The sequence below is a fragment of the Nematocida minor genome (assembly GCF_024244105.1).
Source record: "Nematocida minor strain JUm1510 chromosome Unknown 7881, whole genome shotgun sequence".
NCBI lineage: Eukaryota > Fungi > Microsporidia > Nematocida > Nematocida minor.
The window spans coordinates 37,749-63,299 of NW_026250386.1; the positions used below are offsets into that span (position 1 = coordinate 37,749).

Below are 25,551 nucleotides of genomic sequence, written 5' to 3' on the forward strand. Positions count from 1 at the left end.
ACTATTGTTGGAAAAGGGAAAAAATGATTGCTGCATCTGTAGCACACCCATACTATATCTATTGAAGGGTTGGGGTCCTTCCAGATATATAGCAATTACTTTTCAGATTTATCATTCTTCCTTTTTTAGACAGCTGGAGTACTTCAGCATTTTGCATGCATACTCAAGCATCGATATCTTATTCCCCACCCGCTTCTCTTTTATCAGCCCGTCGATTGCTGCAAACACTCTTTCTCTTCTTTCCAAGGCCAGGAACTCCCTCAGCTTCTCGCACGTCTCAGGGTTTTTGTACGCCAGAAGCAAAAACAGGTCGTGGTTGCTTGTTATGTCCTGTCCGTTCTGTATCGAGTTGCGCCCAAACTCCAGCGCCTTTTCTGGCTGGTTGTTCCGCACATACTCGATGAATATTTGGCTGAATATAAAAGAAGTTACATGCGGATGCTTTTTCAGTAAATTGGGGTAGTTTTTGTTCACCAGGGAGTACATTTTTTCGATCTCTCCAGACAAACAAAGCTGTTTCATTTCCTCCCGCGTGCTCAGCAAGTCGTCTTTTGCGTGGTTCAGCGCCTCCAGTGTCTCCGTGTGGCACTCAAAAATCAAGTAGTCTACTATTGCATTGAGCTCCCTTGATATTTTTTTGTTCATTTGTTTATAGTTTAATATCCGGGTTATTATTGTTTTTATTGAATTACAGCAATTCGAACCTAACTTAGCGCGGGCATTTCTTTCTGCTAGCACAGCACTCTGCTCCATTAGATATATAGCATCCGCTGCGAGTGGTGATCTGTTCTTGAATGGTGTGTTATTCTATAGCGTGTGCTTCTAGTTTGCTATTTTTCAGTTTTTGGCTCATTTGTAGATAGTCGATGGGATCTGTTTTCAGGGTTGTGTATGGCACTTTCTTAAGGAGTTTTTCTGCTAGGCTAAGCACCTCGTGCGGGTTGAGTCTTGCCACTTCCAGGCTTGTTATTGTCTCCATCTCCTCCTCTTCTATTATTCTATCTCTCAGAACAATCAGCATTCCCGCACAGAAGTACGGAATCAGTTTCCTTTTTGGGGCCTCCTTGAAGAACCGCTCCCACAGCAGAAAAGTGTCCTCGAGTGTAAACTCTGCAGAGAAAAGCAAAACCATCCACCGAATGTGGAAGGCGCCCTTTCCAAATAAGTCTTTCTTTTTTATTTTTGTGTACAGCTTCTTGTCCACTTTCCAGAGTATCTGCATCACGCTCTTCTGCTCTCCCCGCAGGCCCGTTTCTGCATCGTCCATTTTCTCGGTGAAGTAGTCGCCAAACTCAACCATCAGATGGAAAAAACAAAAATAAGCAACGGCCTCGCTGTACACCCAGTCATCATGCGAGACCACATAGTAAATAATTGAGCAAATGATGTTCATGCCCTGCACATATCCAATGGACTGGTTTGTGTGTGCAAACACTTTGAGGATTCTGGCTACCACATCCCCTGCCCTCTCTCCATCTATTTTTTCGTCCAAATAGTTTCTGTGGAGACCGTGCACTGGCGATATTCTGGTCCTGCGGATGTCTTTGTTTATCAGATCAACCACTGACTCAGAGGTATTTGCGTCTTGCACATACTCTCTGTAGATTTCATCCATTTTTGACAGGGGAGTCTCTGCTATGCCAGGAATTAACAGCGCCATCCACAGCGCTCTTCTTGTCTTTGGAGACGTATCCTTCTTTTTACCCTGTTTCATCCTGTTTTTTTATTTTGTTCTTTTTATTCCTACTAGAGACTGCAGAGAATAAGATCTTTTCTTTAGATTTTATTTTAGAAGTAGGACTAAACAGTAGAATTTAATCTCTCTCTTATAACCGTCTTTGTCTGAAAAACTCTGCTTTAAAAAGCATTCTACTTCTCGATCAGTATAGAGTTTTAATTCTTCCACATTCTATCTTATATCTGCACAAATATGATTTAATAGCTCTGGAAGATGGCCAACTGTGCAATTTGTTGCCAATAAATAATAATTTACTTTTTATTCTTTACTTTCAGTATGAAGCACCGGGTTATCCTCGTTAATGGCGGAGTTGAAAGAAACATAGCAGCAATACACAGCATGGGCGACGATCTAGTGCCGCCCTTGAAGCTCTTTCGCGACCCTCTTCTGGTGATTCCTGATGAAGAGCCTGCGCCTGTGAACCCTCCAAAAATGACCAGAAAAAAGGCAGAGATACTCGAGTACGAAGAGCCAGAGGACATACAGATGCGAAAAGAAGAGAGAATCCCGTGGCTGCTCGAGGACAGCGAGCAGAGGGCGTTTGTTGGAAGAAAGATGCAAACAAAAGTGTCAGAGTCTTCGAAAAGCGCGTACTATGCGATGATAAAAGATAAAAACGACATAAAACTCTACAAAATCAGCAAGTGGTACAAGTTTTCTCCAAAAATCCAGTATGAAACACTGACTCTGGAGGAGGCAGAGGAAAGAATGCAGAAAAGAACAAAGGACACAAACACAGAGAAAGACGCGCCGAAGAGGCAAGTTGAAGAGTACAAAGAAGACGAGCTGGAGTACAAAGAAGTGTTTGATGACGACGATGGCGAGGTTGACGTAGAAAGAACAGTAACGCCGGAAAGAAAGAAGAAAAAGCTGGACTCTGCTGGAAAAGACCTGAAAAAGCTTGTAAAGAACTACGAAGACTACGAGTCCAAGTCGTCAAACGAAGAGTCGTCCACGGACGAGGCAGAGATGGAAGAGACAAACAGGGAGATAACTGAAACAGACATAAAGATGCATCTTTATGCAGGCCCTATCTCCATCAAGAGTCTAATAGAAAAGTTCAAGAACCGGTTTAGAAACAACCCAAAATCAAAAGAAACCTTCAGGATGCTCGTTAAGAAGATGTGCGTGATAAAAACAGACGCCAAAACAGGAGACAAAGTCCTTGCCCTTAAAGAGAACGAAGAATAGAATATATCGCACTTGTCCACATCCCACACAACAAAAAGAATAAAAGAATTTACATTATCCAACTGTATTTAGTAGAAGAAAATCTGTGCAGGCCAAGAGCCCAAAACAAAAAAAAACAAAGATGGAAACAAAAATAAAACCCAGGGTGAAAACAACAAATCCAAACAAAACAAAAATACAGAATGGCAGAAGTAGCAGACAAGAAGCACCATTTTAACAAAGAAAAAAGAATGCAGGCCATTTTTGAACTGTTTGAGTCTGAGTCAGAGTATGCATACGATCTAACCCTGTGGACACGAACCATAAAACATCTTGTCGTAAACACCTCCTCTCTTGAGGTGTACAGCAAACAAATATTTCTCTCAAATGTCATTGGAAACTCCGACGAGCTATTCAAGCTGCACGACACAATTCTTCTTTTCATTCTCAACAAGCTAAGCATCACCCGGAACACCCCCAAAGATGTTTTTCTTCGGCTGGACATATCGAGCCAAAGTCTTTCGGAAATTCTCCATGCTTTTATTGTCCGCAAGGACATTATTTCAAAAGTCTACATAGAATACGCAACACGAATACCCCAGGCCACAGGAACAATGGCATTTCTTCTCGAGCAGAACAAAAGCTTTAATGCGGAAGTGTCGGACGTTCTCCACAGAATAAATAGATTGCACTTGGGGTGTTCTCACTTTATCATGAGGCCCATGCAGAAAATAACAAGATATCCGCTGCTGATGCAGGCCATCTTGAAGTATGCCCTGCCAGAGGAGATACCTGATCTGCAGACAGCCATAATGCACATCCAGCAGATAAACATGCAGGTAAACCAGAACGTGCAATACTCCACAGAGTACTTTACGCTGTACCACTTGGCACACGAGATACAATATGCAGAAAAGCCGTTATTTTCTGTTGGGATGATGCAGAAGGAAAGAAAGCTCGTAAAGCTGGAAAACGACATACTTGTTAAAACAAACAAAGGAACAAAGTCTGTGTCAATTGTTATCCTGGACAACGCAGTGTTCTTCGTGGAGTGCGTGATAACAATCAGAGGAATATACAAAAACACTCTGAAGACTCTGATGGATAACAAGTACATGGCGCCAGACACAATTACAACAAGGAGAATAGAAGGAACAGTGGGAGGCGAAGAAAATCGAGGAGACGCAGAGTCTTTTCTGGAAATAACGTCAAATGGAGACAAGTATCTTGTTTGCAGCAGAGAGTGGATTATTGACGAGCTGGAGGAGGCGATAGAAGAGGTAAAAACTGTGCAGAAATCAAAGATGTACAACTTTCGACTGGAAGAGCTGTCCACGGGAATAACAGCAGAAGGCGTATCCATGTCGTTCATCACACCGGTGAGCATTGAAGAGTGGAGCCTCAGAGGAATAGGAACACTTATCGTTGGAACCAACGAGTATCTAGAGCTGATCTCAGGCTATAACAAGCTAAGAATATTCGACAAAAAGTGCGAGAATGTGGTGTATAATAGGAAAGTGTCTTCAGTGTTCTACGGGCACAAGGGATATGTGTATGCTCTGCCAATCGACGGATCACTAGCAGACACAGCTGAGTACGAAGAGGATGCTGAGTATGATGATGCCAATGCTGAAACGGGAAATAGTACTGATCTCAATGCAAACTCTAATAACAATGGAGTTGGCAATTCTGTTGGCAATTCTGAGACAGACAGTAGTAAAAACGCAGCAACACTTGGTTCCAATAAGACCGCCAGTAATAATGATGATTCTAATAACAGCAGTAATACATGCATAGACAAGCCTGCAGAAGATGCTAAGAAGGGTGGCAAAAAGACAGGTGATAATAATGCACAGAATAAAGAGACTAGAGACCTTACTGATAATAATGCCGGTGAAAAGAATGCTAAGAAAGATAGAGGCGATAGTGAGAGCATAGATAATCCAAATAAAGGTCAAAAAATGAGTAATGCTGGAAATGCTGGAAATGATAAGACAGGTGATTCTAAGAAAGATAACGAAAAAAGTGGTGGCACTGCAAATGCTCATTCTGATGCCAATGATAGCAACGGCAATACTTCTGATTCTGTTGAAAGCACAGAAAAAAATAAAAAGAAGGATAAAACCGAGTCTGCCTTGAACACTGAAGAAGGCTCAAAAAAGAGGAAAAAAAGTGAGAAAGCTAAACACTATGAAACCAACACGGTCTCTGACAATAGAATCGACAGCTCAAGCGAAAGCAGCAGCAAGAGCGAAGAGTCTGAAAAAGACAGAGAAACTGAAGAAGACAGCGCAGCTGAAGAAGCTATTCCTGAGGAGACTGCAGAAGTTGTTAAGAAAAACACGTCTCGGGTTATATCAATGCTCATACTCGCTGCTTCTGTTAAGGATCAGCCTAAAAGCATGATAAAAAGCTCTGATATGTTCTTTATCAGAGAGGCGCCCGATGCAGGCGATGGCGTATTTTTAGTAGCCAAGAAAATAGGATACTTGGGGTCTGAGGAGCTGGTCATCCTGAAAATAGACGTGGGACAGAATGGAAATGCGTCAAAATCAATGTACAAACGGATGTACATTGCAGGCAATGTGAAAGACGTTTCTTTTTTTGGCAAGAACATGGTTATATCTTCAAACGACTTTGAGCTGATCGATCTAGTTGATTTGACAACACAGGAGCTGCTAGACCCTCTGGACAAGACAATTGCGATATACGTGAACAAGATAGACAGCACTCCTCTGTTCATGGAAAAAACAGAAGAGAATGTGTACCTCGTGGCTTTTGACGACGTGGGCTTTTTCATCAACAGGCTTGGGTCAAGAAAGAGGGCACACATTGTTTTTCTGTGGCTGATGCAGATTAGATCCGTGTTTATTTTTAAAGAGTTTGTTGTGGCTCTGGGAGAGAAACAGGTGAAAATATTCTCGCTGAAGGACGGGATGATGCGCGGCATATTTGACATCGAAAACGGGAGGCATCTAGAGCACCCTGACTATATTATTATCTACAACGACACAAAGATCTACAGAATCACATTCCTTGATCAGCCCAGCATCTAAATAACTAATAAAATACTATTTTGATTTTCATTGCGCTCTCTATTCAGAGGAAGTGGCGGTGTATCCTGCACATCCTTTTTAGCACTTTCTTTCTTTGATGATGCTAATGCTAGTTACTCTGCTATTTTGAGTATTTTTACTGTTTTAAGCAGCAGAGAATAGCACCAATTTTATTTTACAGTGTAAGAAAACAGACTTAAACAAAAATAAAACAACTCATCCAGCTTGCTGAAGAGTAAAGAAGTTTTTCTAATTTTATTTGCAAATTTTTCTTGTAAGTCTTTTCCTGCCGCATTAATTTTACAAGAGCAAATGTTCAAGAGATACAAACTTAAGCCAAAAGTAGTAAAACCGCTGCTTCTTAGATCAAAGACAGTGGGTGTTTCCAAGAGAATATCCGACGAGCTTCTCAAAATACTGAGCATGCTGAAACACTCTTCCTCCACCATTAGAATGCGAGGAGCAAGAGAGGCAGACAGCTTGGAGTGCATCCCAGAGGAGATGATCCGAGAAATAATGAAAATGTGCAAAAGCGACAAAAAAGAAGTGCGGTCGCTGTTCTATCGAATTACAAACAAGTTTCTTGGCAAAGCCCTCCCTGCAGAGCTGAAGAACTGGGAGGAGTACATCATGCTGTACTTGGAGACAATGATGACATGCACAATGATTGATGTGAGAAAAGACAGCCTGAACTTGCTCGACATTTCTATGAAATATTTTCCAGAGAAGGTCAATGGAATGAAACAGGAGCTGCTGGGCTGGCTGGACAACGACCAAAAGATAGTATCGCTAGATCTAAAGTACACAGAGTGGAGCAAAGAGATAGTCAAAAGACAAAAAACACTTCTATCGCTGCAAAAAACAAAACACATTTCTGTGCGGTTTGATAGCAAGATATACCTGCTGCACAGTGGAGTGTTTATTGATGGAGTGTACAAAAGCCTGCAATAGAATAAAAATAGGAATTGTTAATTGGCATAGAGTTATTTGTTTTTATAGTTATTTAAGCCATCTGTAGACTAAATGTGTACTGTGCGTGCTGAAAAAGCCTAAGAAGTATGCCGTTGCACACTCTTACTTTTCTAGTCTGCTGGTTTATTGCACAAAATACCTGTTTAGACACTAGTTGCAAAAATTTATAGAATCATTCATAAAAATTTACAGTGTAATGGACGTAGAAACACTGGACGAGAATAAAGTTGAAATAGTATTCAATGTTGAGGAGATACTAAAACAGTTTCAATATGTATGCATGCCTCCTATAGGAAGCGATCTGTCTTTGTGCTCGGAAGTAGAGGACTTTGATATGTTCCATCGCGTTTTTAACAGCAATATAACTGCTAGAGTCAGCACAGCCACACCGCAAGTGCTTGAAATGATAAAGGAGCTGCTAGAGCTACGGCTTTACTACGATTTAAAATACGATGATAAAAATGCCGCATATTCTCAAAGTATGAAGGTAAAGGATGCCCTGTTTACAAAGGAATACAGCAAGCGCTCCATCAAAACCATAAAAGACAACATCCATAGCTCCAAAATAGTATACCGCAACAACAGAGAAGAAAAAACAGTAAAAACAAATTTAATGACAGAATTCAACTTGTGGTATCGATGCCTACAGAAGATCAGAGATGTGTATATTAATGAGCAGAGGTATATAGAGCTTTGCACTGATACTTTAAGGTCAAAAATACACGCCATTGAAATATTGCATCTCAATAGTCTCGGATACCATATGGAAATAATAGAAAATTCTTACGACAAAGTAATACAGAAAAGTGGAGAAGACAGCTCAGATGGCCTTTTCACACTGGATGAGCTGTACAGTAAAACCATCGATGGAGTTCCATTGGTGGACTTTGGAATAAGGTACATGCACGAGAATACGGCAGCAATAAAAGACCTCTCATATGTTTTTTACGACGCATACTATGCAAAAGAAAAGCTAGAGCTGCAAGAGCTGGAGAAGAACAAGCAGAGTACGCTGTCTGAATACATGAAACTAATCAGATCGATTCACAGATACAAGAAAGAGATAAAAAATGAAAAAGACGCATTTGACATCATTGCAGAGCTGTTGAATCACCAAATGCTCCATCTTCCTTCGGCCTTAGATAGCAATAAACACGCTTTATCCAAGGAGGAGATGGAGGACATTTGTAAATATGGATGCATAGGAAGCAGCGTAAAAGACTACATTGATTTAGTGTGCGAGGTGTGCTTAGGCAGCGCAAATAAAGAAGAATGGAGAAAAAAACAAGACGAACTATACAGCATGTATAGAAATAAGGCTAATAACGCTATAAAAGAAACAGTGCAAGGTATAAATGAGCTGAAAGAACAAATAAACAGGCATTTTGGGTATGACGTCCCTGTCCATGAAATTATAGATGGAAGTATTGCTAAAAACAGTGATTCGATAAAAATGCAATTTGCATCTTTCAGGTGCTTGAAGAAAGAAAAAAGGCTCTTGACGTATGCTTTGTCTTCTCTAATGGACCATAGCCGTAAAGATATAAAATCACTTGATGTACTGGATAAACAGCTGGCAGAGCTGTCGTCACTCCAAAAACAATACATAGCTAGAAAGGCACACAGATGCACCGATGTGCTGATGATCGTACCAATCAAAAAAGAAGTGGATGAGAAAATAGCTAAGATTATGCTCCGCGTGCATCTGTGTATTTTCATTTTAGTTTTTATGCTAGTTATACTTACCCTTCCAGCTGTTTACATGGTAAAAAATAGGGTAAGTGAGTTGAGTATGCGATGGCAGCTGTTACTCTAGTAATCTAGCATTTGTCAAATGCACTGGTAAATGCTTTGTAGGAGAATTGGATCAAATCCATCTTCTTTCAGCAGGATTGGTCAACATTATAAAAAATAAACAATTTCTTCTGCTATAAGCTTTTAGAAAAAATCATTTGATAAGAGTGCACTTAAACTATTTCTAAAATATTCAGAGAATATTGAATTCTTTTGATAGATAGCACTGTAGAAAGGCTGAATATTTTTTAAGCTGCAAATGTAACTAGAAATATTAATATATCTTATTTAGAATTATCGTGATCATTTTGCTCCAGATCATTTCTATTAAGATAGCGCGGACATAAATACGACATATTCAGAACTTAAAGAGAAAAAGGATAACCAGACGATAAACACATTGGTATATGTCATCAAGACGCACAGTAAATATCCTATAATCGGCAGCTGCAAGTCTGCATCTAATAAGCCACCACACTATTGTCAGACCAGTTCACTCATCTATTTTTATATTAAGAGTGATGTAGTTCTATTATAGAGTCACCATAGCTATATTCTCGAGTTATATACAAAAATAAAAAATAGTCATTGAAATTTTACTACTGAGTAAAAATACTCATGTGCTAGAAGAAATAGTAAATTGAAAGCCAAATGTTTTATTTATAGCTTGCCACTGATGCAAGTAGTATAAATACTACTTGCCCAGGAATAAATACTCTTGCAACTAAGCGGAAGTGTTTGAAATGACTCTGCTCCCTAGGAACAAACTGTCCTTTAATTTCTGGAAGAATACAGGAATATATTCACCTACAGGCATCTTTGAATTGAGATAACAGGTCATGAACACAAATCCTGTTCCCGCAATAATTGATAGAACAGGAAGAACAATGAACCAGTACTTGCTGAGAGATTTTAGCACCCAGCAGTTTGCATCATATACTAATAGTTTATATGGTTCATCTAAATAAATTGTTTCCTCTAAATGCATATTATAACCAACCTCATCTTCAACATATTTCAGATTTTCTTTCAAAGTTTCAATTTCTTTTTTTAGTTCATCTATTTTCTCTTTGTTCTGAGATACTCCTTTACTATTCAATTTAGCTAGTTCTTGGTTTTTTATATCTATTCTTTTATCATGTGCCTTCTTAATACTATTATAAAACTTTATATCAATATAAATTTTTACAATATTAACTAATTTGTAAACAAATCCTATATTGCAAAATGTAGTCATGAAAAAAAGTAATGACACTACAGATACACATGTCATGTTAGGCTTTACTAGTTGAACCCAGCCAGTAAATATGAACGACATGACGATAATAAAAACTGTTCCAAGAACAGATATGATAAGACCTAAATAATCCTTTCTTCTTTCAGATTTTGCTGCTAATTTAGAAGACATGAAAATAAATCCGAGAACACAAGCATATATAGCAATTGGCCAAGTAATCAGCGAAAAGAAAGCTACTAGTAGCCAGTAAAATAAGTAATAAGTTTCACTAAGAGCATGTATGTCTCCCGCTATATAATTTACTGCTATAATTACTAACTCCAGTAGACACAGCAAGGTCTTACCATAAAGTGGCATTTGTGTGGCAATTACAAAGAGTATAATAGACACAGCAGCAAAAATTCTGTTGAAAGCCAGCGGATGATTGCATTTTATATTTCTTAAAAATCTCACTATGGCATTGGATGGCTCTAATTCTCCATCAGATTTACTGTCCTTATCTTCTTCTTGATGGTTATCAAGCTGTCCAGTGCTTCCCTTTTCTGAGTTTAGTTTTTGACCATCTTCCATTCTATTATCTCCTGTTTCTCCGTTATTATGACCATTGGAGACATAATAATGCGGATCAATTATATTATCAGTTGATGCATCAATCACTTGTCTCATTTGAGGAGATGTGTGATCAGTGGCAGATGATTCATCCGTAACGTTTTCTTTCTCTACTTCATCTGATCTATTCTTGTTTGATAATTTGTAACTGTCTGTTGTGGTGCTTTTACTATTCATTGGAATAAAAAAATAGAAAGTTGTCTATTAAAAATGTTTACTGCAGGCTTAATTATACTTTTATTTATAGTAGAGAAAATAATAAAAATTAAAATTAAATAGCTTATTATTGTTCTACCAATGGATAAGTAACGCTATTTATACTCTTTGTCGTAAATTAATTTGTAATTCATATACCAAACTTATAACCATACCAAAAACAAGCATGAATATATTTACCTTTCAGATGGCGCAGACATAAATAGACACATTAAGAAACTAAAGAAGACAAGGATAACCAGACAGCAAACACACTGACACAATTCACCAAGACACACTGCAAATATCATACAACTGGCAGCAGTAAGTCTAGAATCTATTGCCAATTTCATCCCAAAGAAAAAAGTTACCATCTTCCATAAACTGTTTAAGCAAATTAACATATATAGACTTTAGATCGAGTTTTTCTTGTATCTGCTGTACCTTTTCGATGAGTTTTATTTTTAGCTCATGCATTTCTTTATCCTTTTCAGATGCATTCATTCTCCGCTGAGTACCATGTGCCAGTGAAAGAGATGTATTCTCTACACTGTCCATCTTTTTGTCGCTTGGTCCTGCTATTGCACTCTCTTCTAGCGGCAGTGTGCTGCCTGTTCTTATCACTGCCAGTAGTATACTTACTATCAGTACTATCTTCATATGCACTTTCATTCCCATCTAAGTAAAATTAACTTTCATTTGCTTTTATACTTTTTGAATGATCAAAATGATCTCTATTCTTGCTATTAGTTGCCAACTAGAACAAAAGTTCCAGAAAATGAGAATGACTATATTTACATTTCTAAATTGTGATGGTTGCTGTAAAGTGATGTGTATAATTATAGATTAATTTGCAACAGTTTACAAAATTTAAACACTGAGGGTAAATGAGCTTTGGCACGGATATTTATTTTGATGTCTTTTTACTGTGCAAGATAGAGCAATTTGAAGCATTGCCAGACAAGTATTAGCTCACATCACATCTATATCTATATCAGTAGAAACAATATAACAGACGCTTATCCCTACGAATAGGAAGAATATAGTGTATAATGCAGCCACTGATAGCATTAGATCTCTTAAATATTGGTACTTTTCCGCCCTGCCATCGAAGACATGCGACGAGTTGCTAATCAGCATATTTGCATGCTTCTGAAGTTTCGCTAGAAAGTACTCTCTCTGGTTTGGGCTGTTTTTTATGGCGCCTGCAAGATAGCTCTCGCACAGAAGAACCACTTTCTTGTTTTTCTTTTTCTGGCTTTTTATTCTTCTGCAAAGCTCTTTGGCGTTTAAGTCAAAGAATCTGGTGTTGTCACACAAGGATGCGCACACATTTATATCGCTCTTTAGCTTATTTTCCATCTTTTTTATGTTTGCGAATAGATCAAAGGACCTTTCTCCGTTGCACTGAGCCTCTTTCCAGAAGCCAAGAATTCCCAAACGGCCGCAGTCATTTTTTGTTGCCAGAGCAGGCACTAGATCCCAGTTCACCAGGCCTTCAATAGACAGAAAAGACGTGAATAGCGCTATTACCTCGACTCTTGTGGCTATCTCCATCGAAATATTTTCTCTGTATATGTTAATCGAGCACAGCAGCTTGATATCATCTGGGTCCATGGATAGTGAAGCAGCATGCTTTATTAATTGCACACTTTCTTTTTTTTCTAATTCATCTTTGAGCAACTTGTACAGCTCCAATATTTTTTCTTTATTTTCTTCAACATACTTCATGCCCTCGTCTATTAAATAGCTCCCATCTAGTTGCTTGGCGTACAGCTCTTCCAAAGTGAAAAAAGAAGAAGGCTTCTTTGTTAGATAGCTAAACACTAGATAAACGGAAAGATCATAGAAGTTTGGGATGTAAAGTGTGATTATGTGGTGCGTGAACACGTATAGGAGGTCTCTGCAATCTTTTATGCACTGTTTTCTTTGTTCATCCTTTAAGTCTTTTTTACACATGCTGCCGTACCACTCATTGACTGCTCTGCCCAGGCTGTCGGTTATTTCTATTTCAAGCTTTGTGAGCTCTTCTTCGGAAAGGGCTTTATTGACTACATTTAGCAGTTTTATACTTTTGATTAGGCTGTACTGTAGGTTTTTAGAGCTTTCTTTTTCTTTTGAAAGATCACTCAAATACCTAATGCATTCACCTACCATTACAGCCTCGTTGATGAACCAGTTGCATATAAAACTCAGCTTGGCTATTTCTTTGATGCTGTCTAGCTCTTCATCTGGAATGCTCTGGGACTTAATGATTATGCTCGCATTTAAGACATCGCTGTCCATTGCACAAAGGCCGCGTTCTGAGGTCTTCAGAGATAAAAACTCTTTCATTTTCTGAAAATTCAGTAGTATCTGTATTGTGTTCTCTTTCTCTTCTTTCATATAAAAATCCGAATATTTCTTCTCTAAATATACTTTTACATCTAATCAAAGTGTTCAATTTTTTATTAATTTATTGGAAGAGTTTTTAGAAACTGTGCACACTACAGCGAAATTATTTTTATTAAAACACGCTATTTTTAATAAAGCGTGTATATACATGTGCTCTTAGCCTATATCTGCCATCTAAGTGATCTATAGCATCTTAGGTACTTTAGCCTATACTAGTAGACATCAAATTGATGGAAAAATCAAATAGATAATTGTCTATCATTTCTTTTTTAATTGGAGATAGAGAGAAAGTATAAATAGAACAATGGTTTTATTGCAATATATGCTCTGCATGGCTGAGGAGAATGGGAAAGAGCTCTATGAGTATGCACTAGCTAACGGCGCTGTAAAAGAGATGATCCATAGAATAGTGGCACTGCAGTACTGTCTCGTCTGTTTTGTGTCTATAATCGTGCATGTGCAAACTATGAACAGTTTTTACTCTTTTGGGCGCGCAGACGGCTTTATTAGGAGTATAGAGCCAAAAGTTCTCTTCTCAAACTACCAGACATATATTTCTGTCCTTTCGATTCTGTTGATGCACAGACATGCTAAAAAAGAGAAGAGCGCCATTGGTGGCATACTTACACGCAGTAAACACCAGCCTTTTGGGTTTCTTCTGTGGGGAGTGTGTTTTGCAGTTAGCTCTAACTTCAGCTATTACACAAAGATATCGAATAGCCTGCTTTCCCTATATTTTATTGTATTTTCTATAATTGCTGTGGCATCCGTTCCGATTCTCTTTCTCTACCAGATGCCCTCTAAACAGCTTGCAAGAGTTTTAATAGCTGGAATGGTGGGGCCTTGCACAATAGCTTTTTTAACCTATCTCTCTGTTTCCTACATCAACAGTCTTGCTCAAATAAAAGCAAACAATATCCTAAAATAGCCAACACGTATATGAATAATTTTACTAGCCTTAAACATTGTCATACATATTGTTTTTCGTACATTCTAGAGTTATTTTATCCAGCAGTGTTTGAGAAAAAGAATAAAATTATTTAAACCTTCTATAAGTACACTTTTTTTCTTCCAATAACATTTACAATATTCATTCTTTATTCACAGATGCTTTGCAAGTGGCACTTCCATTATTTCTGTGAGCCCGTCTATCTCACAGAGACTTTCAATTCTCTCTGACAGAATGAGAATTAATACAGCGGGCTGCCTGTTTTCATCGTATTTGATGTCTCCCATGAGTATGCACTTTCCTGTTGAAATGACGGTTTGTATTTTCGTTTTTTCTTTTACATCCCACAAATAGACATTGCCGTCTCCTCCTCCTGTCAGTATCCTCGTGGCGCTGATGGCCTTCATTAGAGTAACAGGATAGTAGACTTCTCTGTTCTCTGTCTCTGTTTTGTGTGCCTTAAACACAAACCCTGTTCCTGCTCTATTGGCGTAGTCTACACACACTTTCCCAACTGGCGTAGAATACACTATTGTATTCTGCTCTGTGTTCTGCATGAACATGATCTGGTCTATTGCTGTGTTGGAGAGCAGGGATTTTATCTTTGTAATTCGGTCCAGTTTTATGTCGTATATCTCAACCACCTTCCCGTCTACAATATAAACGAGTTTTTCTTCTTCTAGATAGCTGTTTGACACTTTTCCGTCAATTTTTACTGTTTTAGATATCTTGTGGGCATTTGTGTCATAAATGGATATTTCTCCAAAGATGTAGATGACTATTATGGAGCTGTCTTTGTACTTATGTATTCCCACAACCGCCTCCAGCGAAATGTTTGTGTGTTTTATGGAGCCGTTTGCTTTTAGTATTTTTGCAACTTTTTTGTTTCTTATGTCCCACACGTCCCCGTGCGCCGTGCCTATGTAGACTGCATCTTCAGTGGAGCATATCGCAGTGGCTGGCGAGTTAAGGTCTATGCGGCTGCTCTCTTCTTTGCTCATTATTCTTACAGTTCCGTCCCACAGGCCATATATCAGGTTGTTCTTAAATTCTACGGTGGATATGCTGCTATTTTGTTTGGTCATTTTCTGTAAATATTTTCTGTATTTTTTCTCTGGCTCTTATGGACAGCCCTGCTCTTGTTTTTCTGTTCTGTTTTTTTGTAAAGTGGTGTATTGCATAGACAAGAGCATACTTATCTGCTGTGTAGAGCGCTTTTAAGATGCCTTCAGAGCCCTCGATGTTTCTTTCTGTTAGTATTAGAAGAAGATGCACTAAGCTAAGATAGTTTGTTGTTTTCAACGGATGTTTTGAAATTTCAGATACGAAAAAGACCAACGCTTTTGACTCAGAAGAGTTGACAATGGAGCTGTTCTTTGTATAGTAGTGAACTATATCGGGAAGCAGATACTTCTCTATTCTCGCGATGAGAAAGTCTCCTGTGGTTGCCAGCATCACTGCGAGCAGCGAGACAATCTCAGAGCGCATAGAATAGTCAAAGCCAGATCCGTTCATAATTTCAAACACTTCAGCAGAAACAACCATGACATTATTGCTGTTGTTGTCTTTATCGCTCATCGGCACTCTATTTGGATCATCATCTGCAGCTTCTTCTTCGCCATATTTTGTTTGGGATAAGCTATTCTCATTGTTTTTATCATTCTTATCAGCAATACTTTGCATTCTGTTGTGAAGTGTTTTTGTTTCTGCTTTCCTCATTCCATACATGTACTCTGGCACTCCTTCATCCAGCTCTTTGTATGCATAAATTATGCTTTCCAGAACAGGATATATCTCTTTAACCAGGCTTGTGTTATCTGTGGTTATCAAGTAAACCACAGACTTAAATATCATTTTCAGGTCCTTCTTTTTAAAGTGTGTTTTTTCAACTATTTTTTTGATTATCTTTGGGATATACTCTATCTCCTGCGATCTGCTCAGGATAAATCTATTTCTGTTCACGTACTCCATCTTCTTAAGCAGGTTGGACAGCTCAACAGTCAGCCCAGCTATTCTCCCATGGTATCCATACTCCACTATTGCGTTGATTATATTAAGAGATATCGACAGGTTTGATTTGTTCTTGAAAATCAGGCTAAGATAGTAGTCATATTTCGCTGATATTTCTTCTGCAATGTTTATCATCCTACTGATCGGATGGCTGTTTATGTACTCTTTATCTCCTGTTGCCTCTAATACTCTCAGAAGAACGGCTCTTGATAGATCGCATCCTGCAGGGATACTTATTCGGCTCTCTTCGCATACTTCTGCAATAAGGAAAACAGACTGGCTGTTTATGCTATGGATGCATTCACTAAGCAAATCAGACACATTCTCTCCTACCAATAGGTTGCTTGTGTTGATTATATTATTGTCTATTCTTTTCTCCTGTCCTATTTCTACAAGATCCGTAGAAGTCTTTTTTGTTTTTTTATCGACTATTTTTCTTATCTCTCTAAGCCATTCTACCACTATTCTTCTTTCCTTTTCTCTCCCCTTGCTGCTTATCTGTATCTTGTTCAGCACTTTTTCTGCATCCGCTCGCAGTATCAGCCCGTTCTTATCTTCTACTCTCTCTTCATCGTACTCTCTCTGTGTGCACCCAGCATCTTCCTGCACTTCTGCTATACTTCTTCTGATAATTGGCAAAAGTAGGTTTACATTGTACTCTGCTACACCCTGCAGTATTTCTCTATTCTTTTTTATTCCCTCAGCTATCCTGTGCTCTTCGTACACTTTTACTATCACATCGGCAACTACTCTTCTACTGTCTACAAGCCCGTACAAACTACTGCACTTATTTTCGAGTATTATCCTTGTAAAGTGTTCCTTGCCTTCTTTGCTTCCTTTTTTCATAGCTTGTCTTATGATACTTTGGATAGATCCTCTATCTCTTTTTTCTCTATTCCCTTTTAAGAACAGAATAAGCCTTTCTTCTAGTCCCGGCACTTCTTCAAGAGAGCAGACTCTCTCAAGACACCATCCAATTAGCTCTTCTATTCCCTCGTGCAGACGGCTCATCTTCTGGTCTACTGCTATTTTTATGTATTCTGAGAAGAGGCCTGGTATGTACTCTTTTTTGAAATACTTTTCCAGTGCTTTCTTGTGCAGTTCTAGCTCGCTCTCAGATGAAATGCGAAGTGTTTCGTACAAAATGTATGCAACTATTTTACCGCTCTCTTTATCGCCCTCGTACTTCTCAATTACCTCGTAAATGCTCATCTTTTTCATCATATATGCTGCTATTATCGCATTCATTATTGTTTTGCAATGGTAAAAATATTTACAGGCCATTTAAGTAGACAAGTGCACAAGAAAAGAGCCGAACAGAGAATTGAAAAGAAAGAACGAAAAACCAGTTAAAAGACGGAAAAGCGAAGTAATAAGCTAAAACAGAGAAGAATATCTTAATCAAGAGAGCCAAAGAGTGAGCTAAATGAAAAAACAGAAGAATAAGAGAATAAACTAAGCAGAGTCCTCTTCCCTAGTGTTAAAATGTCTTAAAATACCATAGAAGAAAACTTTTAGCATTTCTAGGCACAGACCTAGCAGTCTATCTATCAGATCAGCCTTTTCCACTATAGATCCTCCAAATGGTGCAGCAGAAGAAAAAACAAAGAAAAGCTGAATGTTTAAATATTTTATTAGAATACTTCAGTGCGCACACAAAAATAAAATTAGATCCCTCTGCTTCCTTCTTCAATCTTTCCCATGGGCGCCTGGCTCTCCACTAAGTTGTTGGCCAGCCACACAAACCCTTCCGTGATCATATTTACGTCTTTGGCGGTTGTTGCTGAGCACGTGATGATCATCCACGGCCTTCCTGCGAATAAAACAGTGGGGTTTATCTTGTTGTACAAGTTCTGCTTTACTTCTTCTATTTCTGCCTCTGGTATTTTGTCTATTTTGTTGGCAATTATTAACACGGGATATCTCGTGGGTCTTCCGCTGTTTGAGAGCATCCTTGTAAGCTCCTGCACTGCTGTCTCCCATCTCTCTGAGTCCTGGATGTCTATCACATAGACCATCCCCGACAGCCCGTCCGTGTAGAACTCCCAGAGTGATCTTATTTTGTGCTGTCCCCCTATGTCCCAGACAATTATCCCCACATTTCCTATCTTTATTGTTTCGATGTTAAAACCAACAGTGGGGACAGTCGTCGTGTCTGATCCTTCAATTGCCTTGAAGTGCAATAAATACAGGATCGTGGTTTTTCCTGCGTTGTCCAGCCCTAGCATTAGCACTTTTTTCGGTGACTTCTTCGTGAAAGCACTCAGAAGATTGCTTACCATGGAGCCCATTCGCAAATATAAAAAATAAATTATTAAATACGAATTAATTAACAAAAGCAAATAAACAAACGACAGAAAAATTAATTGGCTCAATCTAAAACCAGGCCATAGAATGTTTTAAGAAGATAATTTAAGGAAAACGTGTTGGCACGCCATGAAAATAAGAAAGACTGTGGTAACAGCTGCAATACTAAATGGCGTTCTAGCCATGGAGAGCGTCCCTGACTGGCAGTACTGCAATATCCTCAGTGATATCAATACGCTGCAGAACACAATGTGCAAGCTGTACAGGACTAAGCTTGGGCTCAGACAGCCCTGGCTAATTGGCCAGAACATTCCCCCAGCTGCACCGAGTGTAATAAGACAGCCGTATACGTACCCAATGAACAAGGAAGGCCCGGAAGTGCCAACGAAGGAAGATATACAGAGGAGCATACTAGGTGTCCTTAGTAGCACACGAGGCGGCCTGTGCGGAGACAAAACTTTGCTTATTTGTTTGCCGGGGGAGACAAATGGCGGTATTTCCTCTGATGTTCCGCAGACAAAAAATCTTCCCAATTTGGTCATTAACATAGGCAGCACGGACAAGAACGGAAATACGGTTAACGATATGATCTCCAGAATAATCATAAAAAAAGACAACAAAACAAGTGCAGTGATAGAAAGCGACTGCAAAAACAGCAGCAGCACATCTGCTAATATTCAGGCATGCACACACCCGCTGGATGTAGTCAGAGGCACACAAAGTACGAACATGCACGGACAGATCATCGGCAGCCAGGGGACGCTCCAGGGCGCAGGCGGCGTTCTGCTGAACAACACCACAGACCATCAAATATTTGCAGCAGGGGTAGAAACACACAGTGGAAACAACGGACAGAACAGAGAGATATACGCAGCAGGCGTAGAAGCACAGAATCACAGCAACTTAAATGGAATGAATAATGGTCGTATGGGCAACGTGAACAACCAGATGAACAATGGATCATTTAACAATAACTCAAATTACAATAACAATAATTCAGGTTACAATAATGGCCAGATAAATCATTCAGGTTACAACAACAGCAATAATTCAGGTTATAACAATAACAACAACTCAAATTACAATAACAACAATGGCCAAATAAATCAACCAGGCTATAATAATAGTCAGATGGGCAACCAGACGGGCAGTGGTTTACTAAATAATAATGGCACACATATCCATGGCGTGGTTGATGAAAAGGTGCAAGGAAATGGGACAGTGACTGGCGCTGGCTTTGTGGAGTATGACACCAGGGGAAACGTGCCAGGATACAATAAAAAGACAGGCATGCCTGTGGAGAACAATCAGGGAAAGTACGAAGCACCTCTTAGAAAGAACAATGGCATAAAGTACTGCGATGACCCTGAAGTGGTCAACTGCATACCCCGTGGAAACAGCACAAAGAGCGATGCATATCCTGAGTATGAGCCAGAGCGCAAGCCGTGGAGCAAGAAGAATTCGCCAAAAGACTCCAAAGAGAGAATGAGAAGAAAAAGAAAAGAAAGAGAGCAGAAGGATCTCATAAAGGAGGAAATAAAAAAAGAGTTCAAAGAGCAGGAGAAAGCGCTGAAGAAAGAATTAAAAAGCCTGCAGAAAAGAAAAAATGAAGAGGAAAATATTTTCAAAAAGCTCCAGAAAATAGATAATGAGAATAACGACGAAGTCGAAAGGCCAAAGAGACAGGACAAGTTCACGTGGGTAAAAGAGGGAGAAGGAAGGTACAGAAGAGTAAGTTTAGATCCATACGACAGCCCACTGGATGAGCCAGCAAGCCCAAAGTATTCCAGCATACCGCAGAATGAGCCTCTCCACTCAGATGCGAGCAATAAAGAAGCTCTGCTGAGAATAGAAAGAGCTCTGCGCGATCTAGAAAGAAAAACAAGCCAAAAGCCAAATATACCCGAATACATGCCAAGCATTCCCAAAACGCACTACATTGACGCAGATCCTGAGCCAGTGGTTTACAGGAGAGCGCATCCTCCTGTGGGCTACTTAGAGAGATCACCGCACTATTTAATCAAGAGCGAGCTACCAAAGAAAGACAAGGATTTAGTTTATATACGAGAAACCAGCCTACTATAACAATAAAACATAAATAATTGAAACACCTTCCCTTTTATCCCTGAAGCAGAAAAAGTAAATCATCTGATGGTGATCAAAAAACAATGTGTAGTATCGAATTGCACACTTAGATAATGGGCTAATCCAATACTGCACGATAAGACTGCACATAACCACTCTTGTCTCATTTACGCTGTTATTTCATCGCAACTCAAGGACAGTTACCACACTAATTCTACTTTGCCTGGTTGTTTTCTCTCGTTCTTATGATAATAACGGTCTTTTGCATTTTTATTTTCCTTCTGGCTGAGGAGCTATTTAAAAATGAAATGTGAATAAGACGGTCTAAATATTATTCTTATAATTTTTCATTTTATGTTTCGCGATATTTACAAAGAGTCTCTCAAAATAGACACGCCAGAGGTAAATTTGACCAACGACAGAAGCAGCAGAGTCTTTCCGTACGACAGAGACATTGACAGAATACTGCCAGAGTGCTACAAAACAGCAATACGCGGGACCAAAGAGGAAAAGATAGATAAGTTTTCAGAGGGCACGCTGTTTTACGTTTTCTTCAACCATTGCGGAAAAAGGGTTCAGATAGACGCATACGACCGGCTGCTCAAGCTAGGCTGGATGTACAGCAAAGAAATGAAAACGTTTGTGCAGATAATCAAGAAGAACGTGGAGCCTGGTCTTATCCTGTACTTTGACTACTGCACATGGAAGAAAGTAACCAAAGAAGTAGTCATCGACCAGGCTTTCATGAGCACGCTAGAAGACAAGAATATTTAAATAAAGAGTATAATAAGATATTATCCAGCATATTGCCGTTTAGAGCGAAAACGAGATAGGAAAATCTTAGTGTAGATAAAGAGAGTTTATCGTTATTCCCATCCTATATTTCTGTACTTTGCCATTATATCCTATTGTTCCATCTTTTGTGGCGTGCTCTCTTTTTATTTTATTTTTATTTTACTTACATGAAAGTCTTTGAAGAAGTTGTTTCTTGCTCTCTTCCTGTGGACTACTTTGCCGCTGCTACTTTTCTTAACGGGGTGTACTTTATTTCGTACAGTGCGGTGTATAAGTACTTTACCACAGGACACATCGAAAAGTATCCATTTCCCGCTATTTCTCCATCTTTTAGCAAAGTTATCTCCACTGAGTGCGGAGAGTATCTTGTGTTTACGCAGAAGAACGTTCAGACGGTATACAACCCGAGCTTGAACTACATGGATACAGTCACCCTTTCAGGAAAGCCAACGCGCACGCTTATTGATAAATTTGCAGTTATCAATTTGCTGTACAACGAGATACACATATACCACATAAATAAAAAAGGACACATTTCGAAGTACAAAATACCGCAGAGCAAGCTGATCAACAAGTACAGGATAAGAAAGATAGCACGACAAGACGGAAGAATGCTCTTGATAGAGGACAAACTTGTTGAAATACGCCTGCGAATAAAAGAGAGCCAAAGCACAGGCGCAGACATCGGTGGACTCGACATGATGATAAATGTGGGGATGAAAAGCCCTGTGCTAATAGAGCCAGAGCCCATTACATTCTGCGCCAAGCCGCTGGAGGACATCCTGTGCACTACATGGGGCGGAGTCATGAAGTACGAAACAGGAATGGAAGTGTACAGCAGAAACTACGAGAACTACAAGCTAGAATACATCTACAAAACAGACGGAGAGATAATCAGTACACAAGACAGGGTGGAAGCAGAAGAGAAGCTGTTCCTGCAAGAAACAAGCCAGGACCAGGACGGGAGTGTGGTGAATATTGTGGAAATAGGGAAAGATGGACCGGTAGTTATTTTCCAAATCAAAAAAAAAGAGAAAGTGTATGTTATCAACAAAAGTACATTTTTAGTCACGGGCGTAGTGGATAGGGTAGTGCGCTGCAAGAAAGACACAGGGACATACCACGCGCCAGCAGTTGAGCTGAGCAAAGAAAAAAACATACAAAGAAAAGAAAGCGAGGTGATTGAAGAGAGCATGGAGTACCTTAGAGGCTACAGGAACATTGAGTTTGTGCTGGAAGACGCCTCAGAAGAAGAGAACGCGATGTACATTGAAAAGATACTCAACTCTTTCAAAGAGGACGTAACTGCAAAAATCCTTGCACTTGGCATCATGCTCTCTAAGAAGATCGAATACATAAAAGAGACAAAAGAAGAAATAGAAAAGATAGAAGAAAAAACAAGAGAAAGAATATGCGAGGCGTCGGATAAAAATGAAAGAATAATAGGGCGAATGAGCAGAATAATTAAAGACATGCAGGACTTGAAGGACAAAGACATAAATGAAGACAGAAACACACTGGAGAGAATACATGTGCTCAAAAAGAAAATAGAAGAGCTGAAAGAGAAAGTAAAAACAAAAAGTACACAGGAAAGACTTGTAAAAGAAAAGGGAGAGTATTGTTTATTAAAGCAACAGAACGAATATTTGATGAAGAAGCTGGAAACAATGAACTGATGAGTTGGTTAACTAGCTCATCAACTGATAATGAGCTGATTGGCTGGCCGGCTGTGTTAATAATCTTTTCTGAATAAACAAAATAAAACATAAACTAAACATGTCTTGGTTACCCTTTGTTTATCTGTCTACAAATATGATCTGTTCTGTTTATTGATGAATCGCACACACGACACACGAGGGCTGGGAATATTCCGAATAGGAAAGACAATCGAGAAATACACCAGAAAAACGTACAATAAAGCCAAAAAAATAACAGAAAACGCATCTTCTCTCCTCTCAGGAAATGCAAGCAAAAAAGAAGGAACATTGAATGTAAAGCTGATAGAGGAGTCCATACGGCAGACAACTGACTACATAGACGCCCAGAACAAATCGCTCAGATGCAACCAGACTGAGCTACAAGTAAAAGAAAACAGCCCGATACTCCTGTACATAAGAGAAATGCAGGATGTGATTGATAAGATAGGCGGTCTATACTCAGATGTTTCCATTCCCGTGGTACTTCTGCATACGATCAGACAGAGCGGAAAAATGAATGCAAATTTGCTTTCAATCGAGCAAAAGCTGCACTCCTCTCTTACAAGAAGAACTGCAAGCAAAATAAGAGTAAATAATAAGATAGTTACTCATTTGGTCAGTGATGCACTATATCCCAGCCGATACCTTAATTACGCCCTAAGTCGAAGTGCTCTTCTCTCTAAAGAGTATGGAAGGCTGTTTGAGACAGTGGAAGAAGCTTTGCTGCAGGGCAGTGGAAGAAGAGCGAACATAAAATACACAGCAGAAATACTGAAAGAAATAAAAGATGAAATCACAAAGAAAATAGAAAATGAAAAAATAATTGAAGGTGTGCCAATGTTCTGGGAAGTGCCACTTTTCAAATACATTCCCGTCGAGTCGCTAGCAAAAGATGAAGAGATAATGAAATATTTAGAGGAAAGCACGAATGACGAAGTAGAGAACAGCACTAGTGACAAGATGAAGAATAAGAAAGCTAAAAGTAAAATATTCGGTAAAGAAAAAACTGGTGGTGTGGCCAGTGGTGAATCAAACAGCGAGTTAGATGTGTCTGGAGTTGACGAGTCATCTATTAAAGAAGTATATGCTGCTAGAGCTGCTGTTATCAGTGAATTAGCCGGTAATGATGCTGTTAAAGAGGATGATGTGTGTAGTAGTAGTCTGGAAGATCTGACAGAAAGTGCTGTTTAGTCTGTTTAAATAAACGTAAAGTTAGTGATAAGTAGCTATAATATTATTTATTTGGTTAAAAGATGGTATGTAATAGGTAGTGATATTTACAGCACTGTAAGGGTAATGGCCGAGTGATCGTGTGGCTGGGTGTAGTGAATGGTAAACAGCGAAGGATGCCTGCTGGCTATGTCTTCTATCTCTGCTACTGTAAGAAAGTTCTTCCTAGATATGTGCTGCAGCTGCCCTGAGCCGTGGTGCAGCAGGTAGATGTACAGTGATATTGTGCTATAGTATGCTGCATCATCAGAAATGGGAATGTCTTCTATGCCCTGTATGCTGAATGTCTGCAGATACGATCTTTGTGCTTTCTTCTCTTTTTTCTTTGCTGTCTTATCTTTTTCCACACTGGACAATGCTGCTGTTGTTTTTGATAGTGATTTGGCATGGCTTATTGCTCGTTTGTACTCTTCTGTTACTTTCATGTTCAGAATTATGTTATTTTTTATCGATGACTTCGAAAGAGAAAGAATCTTCAGAGCGCTCATGGACAGAACAACAAACTCGCATAGGAAATAATCATGCTCCAGCAAGCTGAGCAGGACAGTTCCATCTCTTATAAGAGTGTCCTTTATATGCCGTATGCACTCTAAAACATCATCGCATGAAAAGAGTCTTCCATTCACTGTATATTCTCTGTTGCATAGGATATCGTAATTATTCTCTCCGTTTGTTTCTACCCGTACTATTTCCTTGTTTAGAACATACACCTTCTTTGGCCTGATGCTCTTTATAAACATCCTTATAAGTTCATTTTTGACTATTTTGGAGTATCCTGTGCCTATTATTACATTTACAGCCGCTCCTGTCCTTGTGTGTCTCATCGCTCCATGCGACATTCCGCTGCCTATCCTTTCTTTGTACTCATCGCACATTTTCTCGCATAGAACCGTTCTTTCTTCTTTCGACAGAAAGTGTTCCGTTATGAAAGAGCTGTCTTTTGCTTCTAAAAGTAGATCTTTGCTGTGTTGTTTATCTTTGTAGTTATCTTCTGTTTTTTTTACTATTCTGTACTTTTCTTCTTTGTGCACACCTTCATCTCCATGTGTCTCTATTTCTTCCAGTGCTCCATCGTTCACTAGTTCATCGATGTACTCCTCTAGGACAGGCAATAGCTTCTTGGATGCAAAGTACTTTGATAGGTCGTTTGGTGCATCTGCTCTGAACTCTTCGTATTTTAGTTTTTTCCAATCCATATCTTTTTCAGAGTAGTACGCCTTTATTCTCTCCAGCAAATTTATTTCGCAGAATGAGAAAATAGACAAAAATACGAATAGGCTCAGCCCGTAGAGTGTTTCATATGTCTTATCCAC

The 25,551-nt window shown here is 39.2% G+C and overlaps 18 protein-coding genes across 18 annotated transcripts; 9 read left to right on the plus strand and 9 right to left on the minus strand.

The window, feature by feature from the left end:
• Window positions 1-111: 111 nt before the first annotated feature.
• On the minus strand, window positions 112-645 carry NEMIN01_1555 (glucose-induced degradation protein 8; the record flags this gene model as incomplete). Its single annotated transcript, XM_051477497.1, has 1 exon — window positions 112-645. One exon carries the CDS (start codon window positions 643-645, stop codon window positions 112-114), a length of 534 nt encoding a protein of 177 aa, XP_051333457.1.
• A 157-nt stretch (window positions 646-802) lies between these two features.
• On the minus strand, window positions 803-1,714 carry NEMIN01_1556 (TBC1 domain family member 13; the record flags this gene model as incomplete). The annotated part of the gene is made up of 1 exon (XM_051477498.1): window positions 803-1,714. The coding sequence occupies one exon, from the start codon at window positions 1,712-1,714 to the stop codon at window positions 803-805; it is 912 nt and encodes a 303-aa protein (XP_051333458.1).
• Window positions 1,715-2,014: 300 nt separating this feature from the next.
• Window positions 2,015-2,929, plus strand: NEMIN01_1557 (uncharacterized protein; the record flags this gene model as incomplete). The annotated part of the gene is made up of 1 exon (XM_051477499.1): window positions 2,015-2,929. The coding sequence occupies one exon, from the start codon at window positions 2,015-2,017 to the stop codon at window positions 2,927-2,929; it is 915 nt and encodes a 304-aa protein (XP_051333459.1).
• A 182-nt stretch (window positions 2,930-3,111) lies between these two features.
• NEMIN01_1558 (uncharacterized protein) lies at window positions 3,112-5,964 on the plus strand (the record flags this gene model as incomplete). The annotated part of the gene is made up of 1 exon (XM_051477500.1): window positions 3,112-5,964. One exon carries the CDS (start codon window positions 3,112-3,114, stop codon window positions 5,962-5,964), a length of 2,853 nt encoding a protein of 950 aa, XP_051333460.1.
• Window positions 5,965-6,276: 312 nt separating this feature from the next.
• On the plus strand, window positions 6,277-6,915 carry NEMIN01_1559 (uncharacterized protein; the record flags this gene model as incomplete). The annotated part of the gene is made up of 1 exon (XM_051477501.1): window positions 6,277-6,915. One exon carries the CDS (start codon window positions 6,277-6,279, stop codon window positions 6,913-6,915), a length of 639 nt encoding a protein of 212 aa, XP_051333461.1.
• A 217-nt stretch (window positions 6,916-7,132) lies between these two features.
• On the plus strand, window positions 7,133-8,752 carry NEMIN01_1560 (uncharacterized protein; the record flags this gene model as incomplete). The annotated part of the gene is made up of 1 exon (XM_051477502.1): window positions 7,133-8,752. The coding sequence occupies one exon, from the start codon at window positions 7,133-7,135 to the stop codon at window positions 8,750-8,752; it is 1,620 nt and encodes a 539-aa protein (XP_051333462.1).
• Window positions 8,753-9,454: 702 nt separating this feature from the next.
• NEMIN01_1561 (uncharacterized protein) lies at window positions 9,455-10,753 on the minus strand (the record flags this gene model as incomplete). Its single annotated transcript, XM_051477503.1, has 1 exon — window positions 9,455-10,753. The coding sequence occupies one exon, from the start codon at window positions 10,751-10,753 to the stop codon at window positions 9,455-9,457; it is 1,299 nt and encodes a 432-aa protein (XP_051333463.1).
• Window positions 10,754-11,101: 348 nt separating this feature from the next.
• NEMIN01_1562 (uncharacterized protein) lies at window positions 11,102-11,443 on the minus strand (the record flags this gene model as incomplete). Its single annotated transcript, XM_051477504.1, has 1 exon — window positions 11,102-11,443. One exon carries the CDS (start codon window positions 11,441-11,443, stop codon window positions 11,102-11,104), a length of 342 nt encoding a protein of 113 aa, XP_051333464.1.
• Window positions 11,444-11,743: 300 nt separating this feature from the next.
• Window positions 11,744-13,156, minus strand: NEMIN01_1563 (uncharacterized protein; the record flags this gene model as incomplete). Its single annotated transcript, XM_051477505.1, has 1 exon — window positions 11,744-13,156. The coding sequence occupies one exon, from the start codon at window positions 13,154-13,156 to the stop codon at window positions 11,744-11,746; it is 1,413 nt and encodes a 470-aa protein (XP_051333465.1).
• Window positions 13,157-13,487: 331 nt separating this feature from the next.
• Window positions 13,488-14,093, plus strand: NEMIN01_1564 (uncharacterized protein; the record flags this gene model as incomplete). The annotated part of the gene is made up of 1 exon (XM_051477506.1): window positions 13,488-14,093. The coding sequence occupies one exon, from the start codon at window positions 13,488-13,490 to the stop codon at window positions 14,091-14,093; it is 606 nt and encodes a 201-aa protein (XP_051333466.1).
• A 173-nt stretch (window positions 14,094-14,266) lies between these two features.
• NEMIN01_1565 (uncharacterized protein) lies at window positions 14,267-15,199 on the minus strand (the record flags this gene model as incomplete). The annotated part of the gene is made up of 1 exon (XM_051477507.1): window positions 14,267-15,199. The coding sequence occupies one exon, from the start codon at window positions 15,197-15,199 to the stop codon at window positions 14,267-14,269; it is 933 nt and encodes a 310-aa protein (XP_051333467.1).
• Window positions 15,183-17,372, minus strand: NEMIN01_1566 (uncharacterized protein; the record flags this gene model as incomplete). The annotated part of the gene is made up of 1 exon (XM_051477508.1): window positions 15,183-17,372. One exon carries the CDS (start codon window positions 17,370-17,372, stop codon window positions 15,183-15,185), a length of 2,190 nt encoding a protein of 729 aa, XP_051333468.1.
• Window positions 17,373-17,791: 419 nt separating this feature from the next.
• Window positions 17,792-18,415, minus strand: NEMIN01_1567 (uncharacterized protein; the record flags this gene model as incomplete). The annotated part of the gene is made up of 1 exon (XM_051477509.1): window positions 17,792-18,415. The coding sequence occupies one exon, from the start codon at window positions 18,413-18,415 to the stop codon at window positions 17,792-17,794; it is 624 nt and encodes a 207-aa protein (XP_051333469.1).
• Window positions 18,416-18,560: 145 nt separating this feature from the next.
• On the plus strand, window positions 18,561-20,516 carry NEMIN01_1568 (uncharacterized protein; the record flags this gene model as incomplete). Its single annotated transcript, XM_051477510.1, has 1 exon — window positions 18,561-20,516. One exon carries the CDS (start codon window positions 18,561-18,563, stop codon window positions 20,514-20,516), a length of 1,956 nt encoding a protein of 651 aa, XP_051333470.1.
• A 354-nt stretch (window positions 20,517-20,870) lies between these two features.
• Window positions 20,871-21,290, plus strand: NEMIN01_1569 (uncharacterized protein; the record flags this gene model as incomplete). Its single annotated transcript, XM_051477511.1, has 1 exon — window positions 20,871-21,290. The coding sequence occupies one exon, from the start codon at window positions 20,871-20,873 to the stop codon at window positions 21,288-21,290; it is 420 nt and encodes a 139-aa protein (XP_051333471.1).
• Window positions 21,291-21,478: 188 nt separating this feature from the next.
• Window positions 21,479-22,987, plus strand: NEMIN01_1570 (uncharacterized protein; the record flags this gene model as incomplete). Its single annotated transcript, XM_051477512.1, has 1 exon — window positions 21,479-22,987. The coding sequence occupies one exon, from the start codon at window positions 21,479-21,481 to the stop codon at window positions 22,985-22,987; it is 1,509 nt and encodes a 502-aa protein (XP_051333472.1).
• A 156-nt stretch (window positions 22,988-23,143) lies between these two features.
• NEMIN01_1571 (uncharacterized protein) lies at window positions 23,144-24,199 on the plus strand (the record flags this gene model as incomplete). Its single annotated transcript, XM_051477513.1, has 1 exon — window positions 23,144-24,199. One exon carries the CDS (start codon window positions 23,144-23,146, stop codon window positions 24,197-24,199), a length of 1,056 nt encoding a protein of 351 aa, XP_051333473.1.
• Window positions 24,200-24,285: 86 nt separating this feature from the next.
• NEMIN01_1572 (uncharacterized protein) lies at window positions 24,286-25,551 on the minus strand (the record flags this gene model as incomplete). Its single annotated transcript, XM_051477514.1, has 1 exon — window positions 24,286-25,551. A coding segment is annotated over one exon (1,266 nt), but the record flags the coding sequence as incomplete, so codon positions are not given.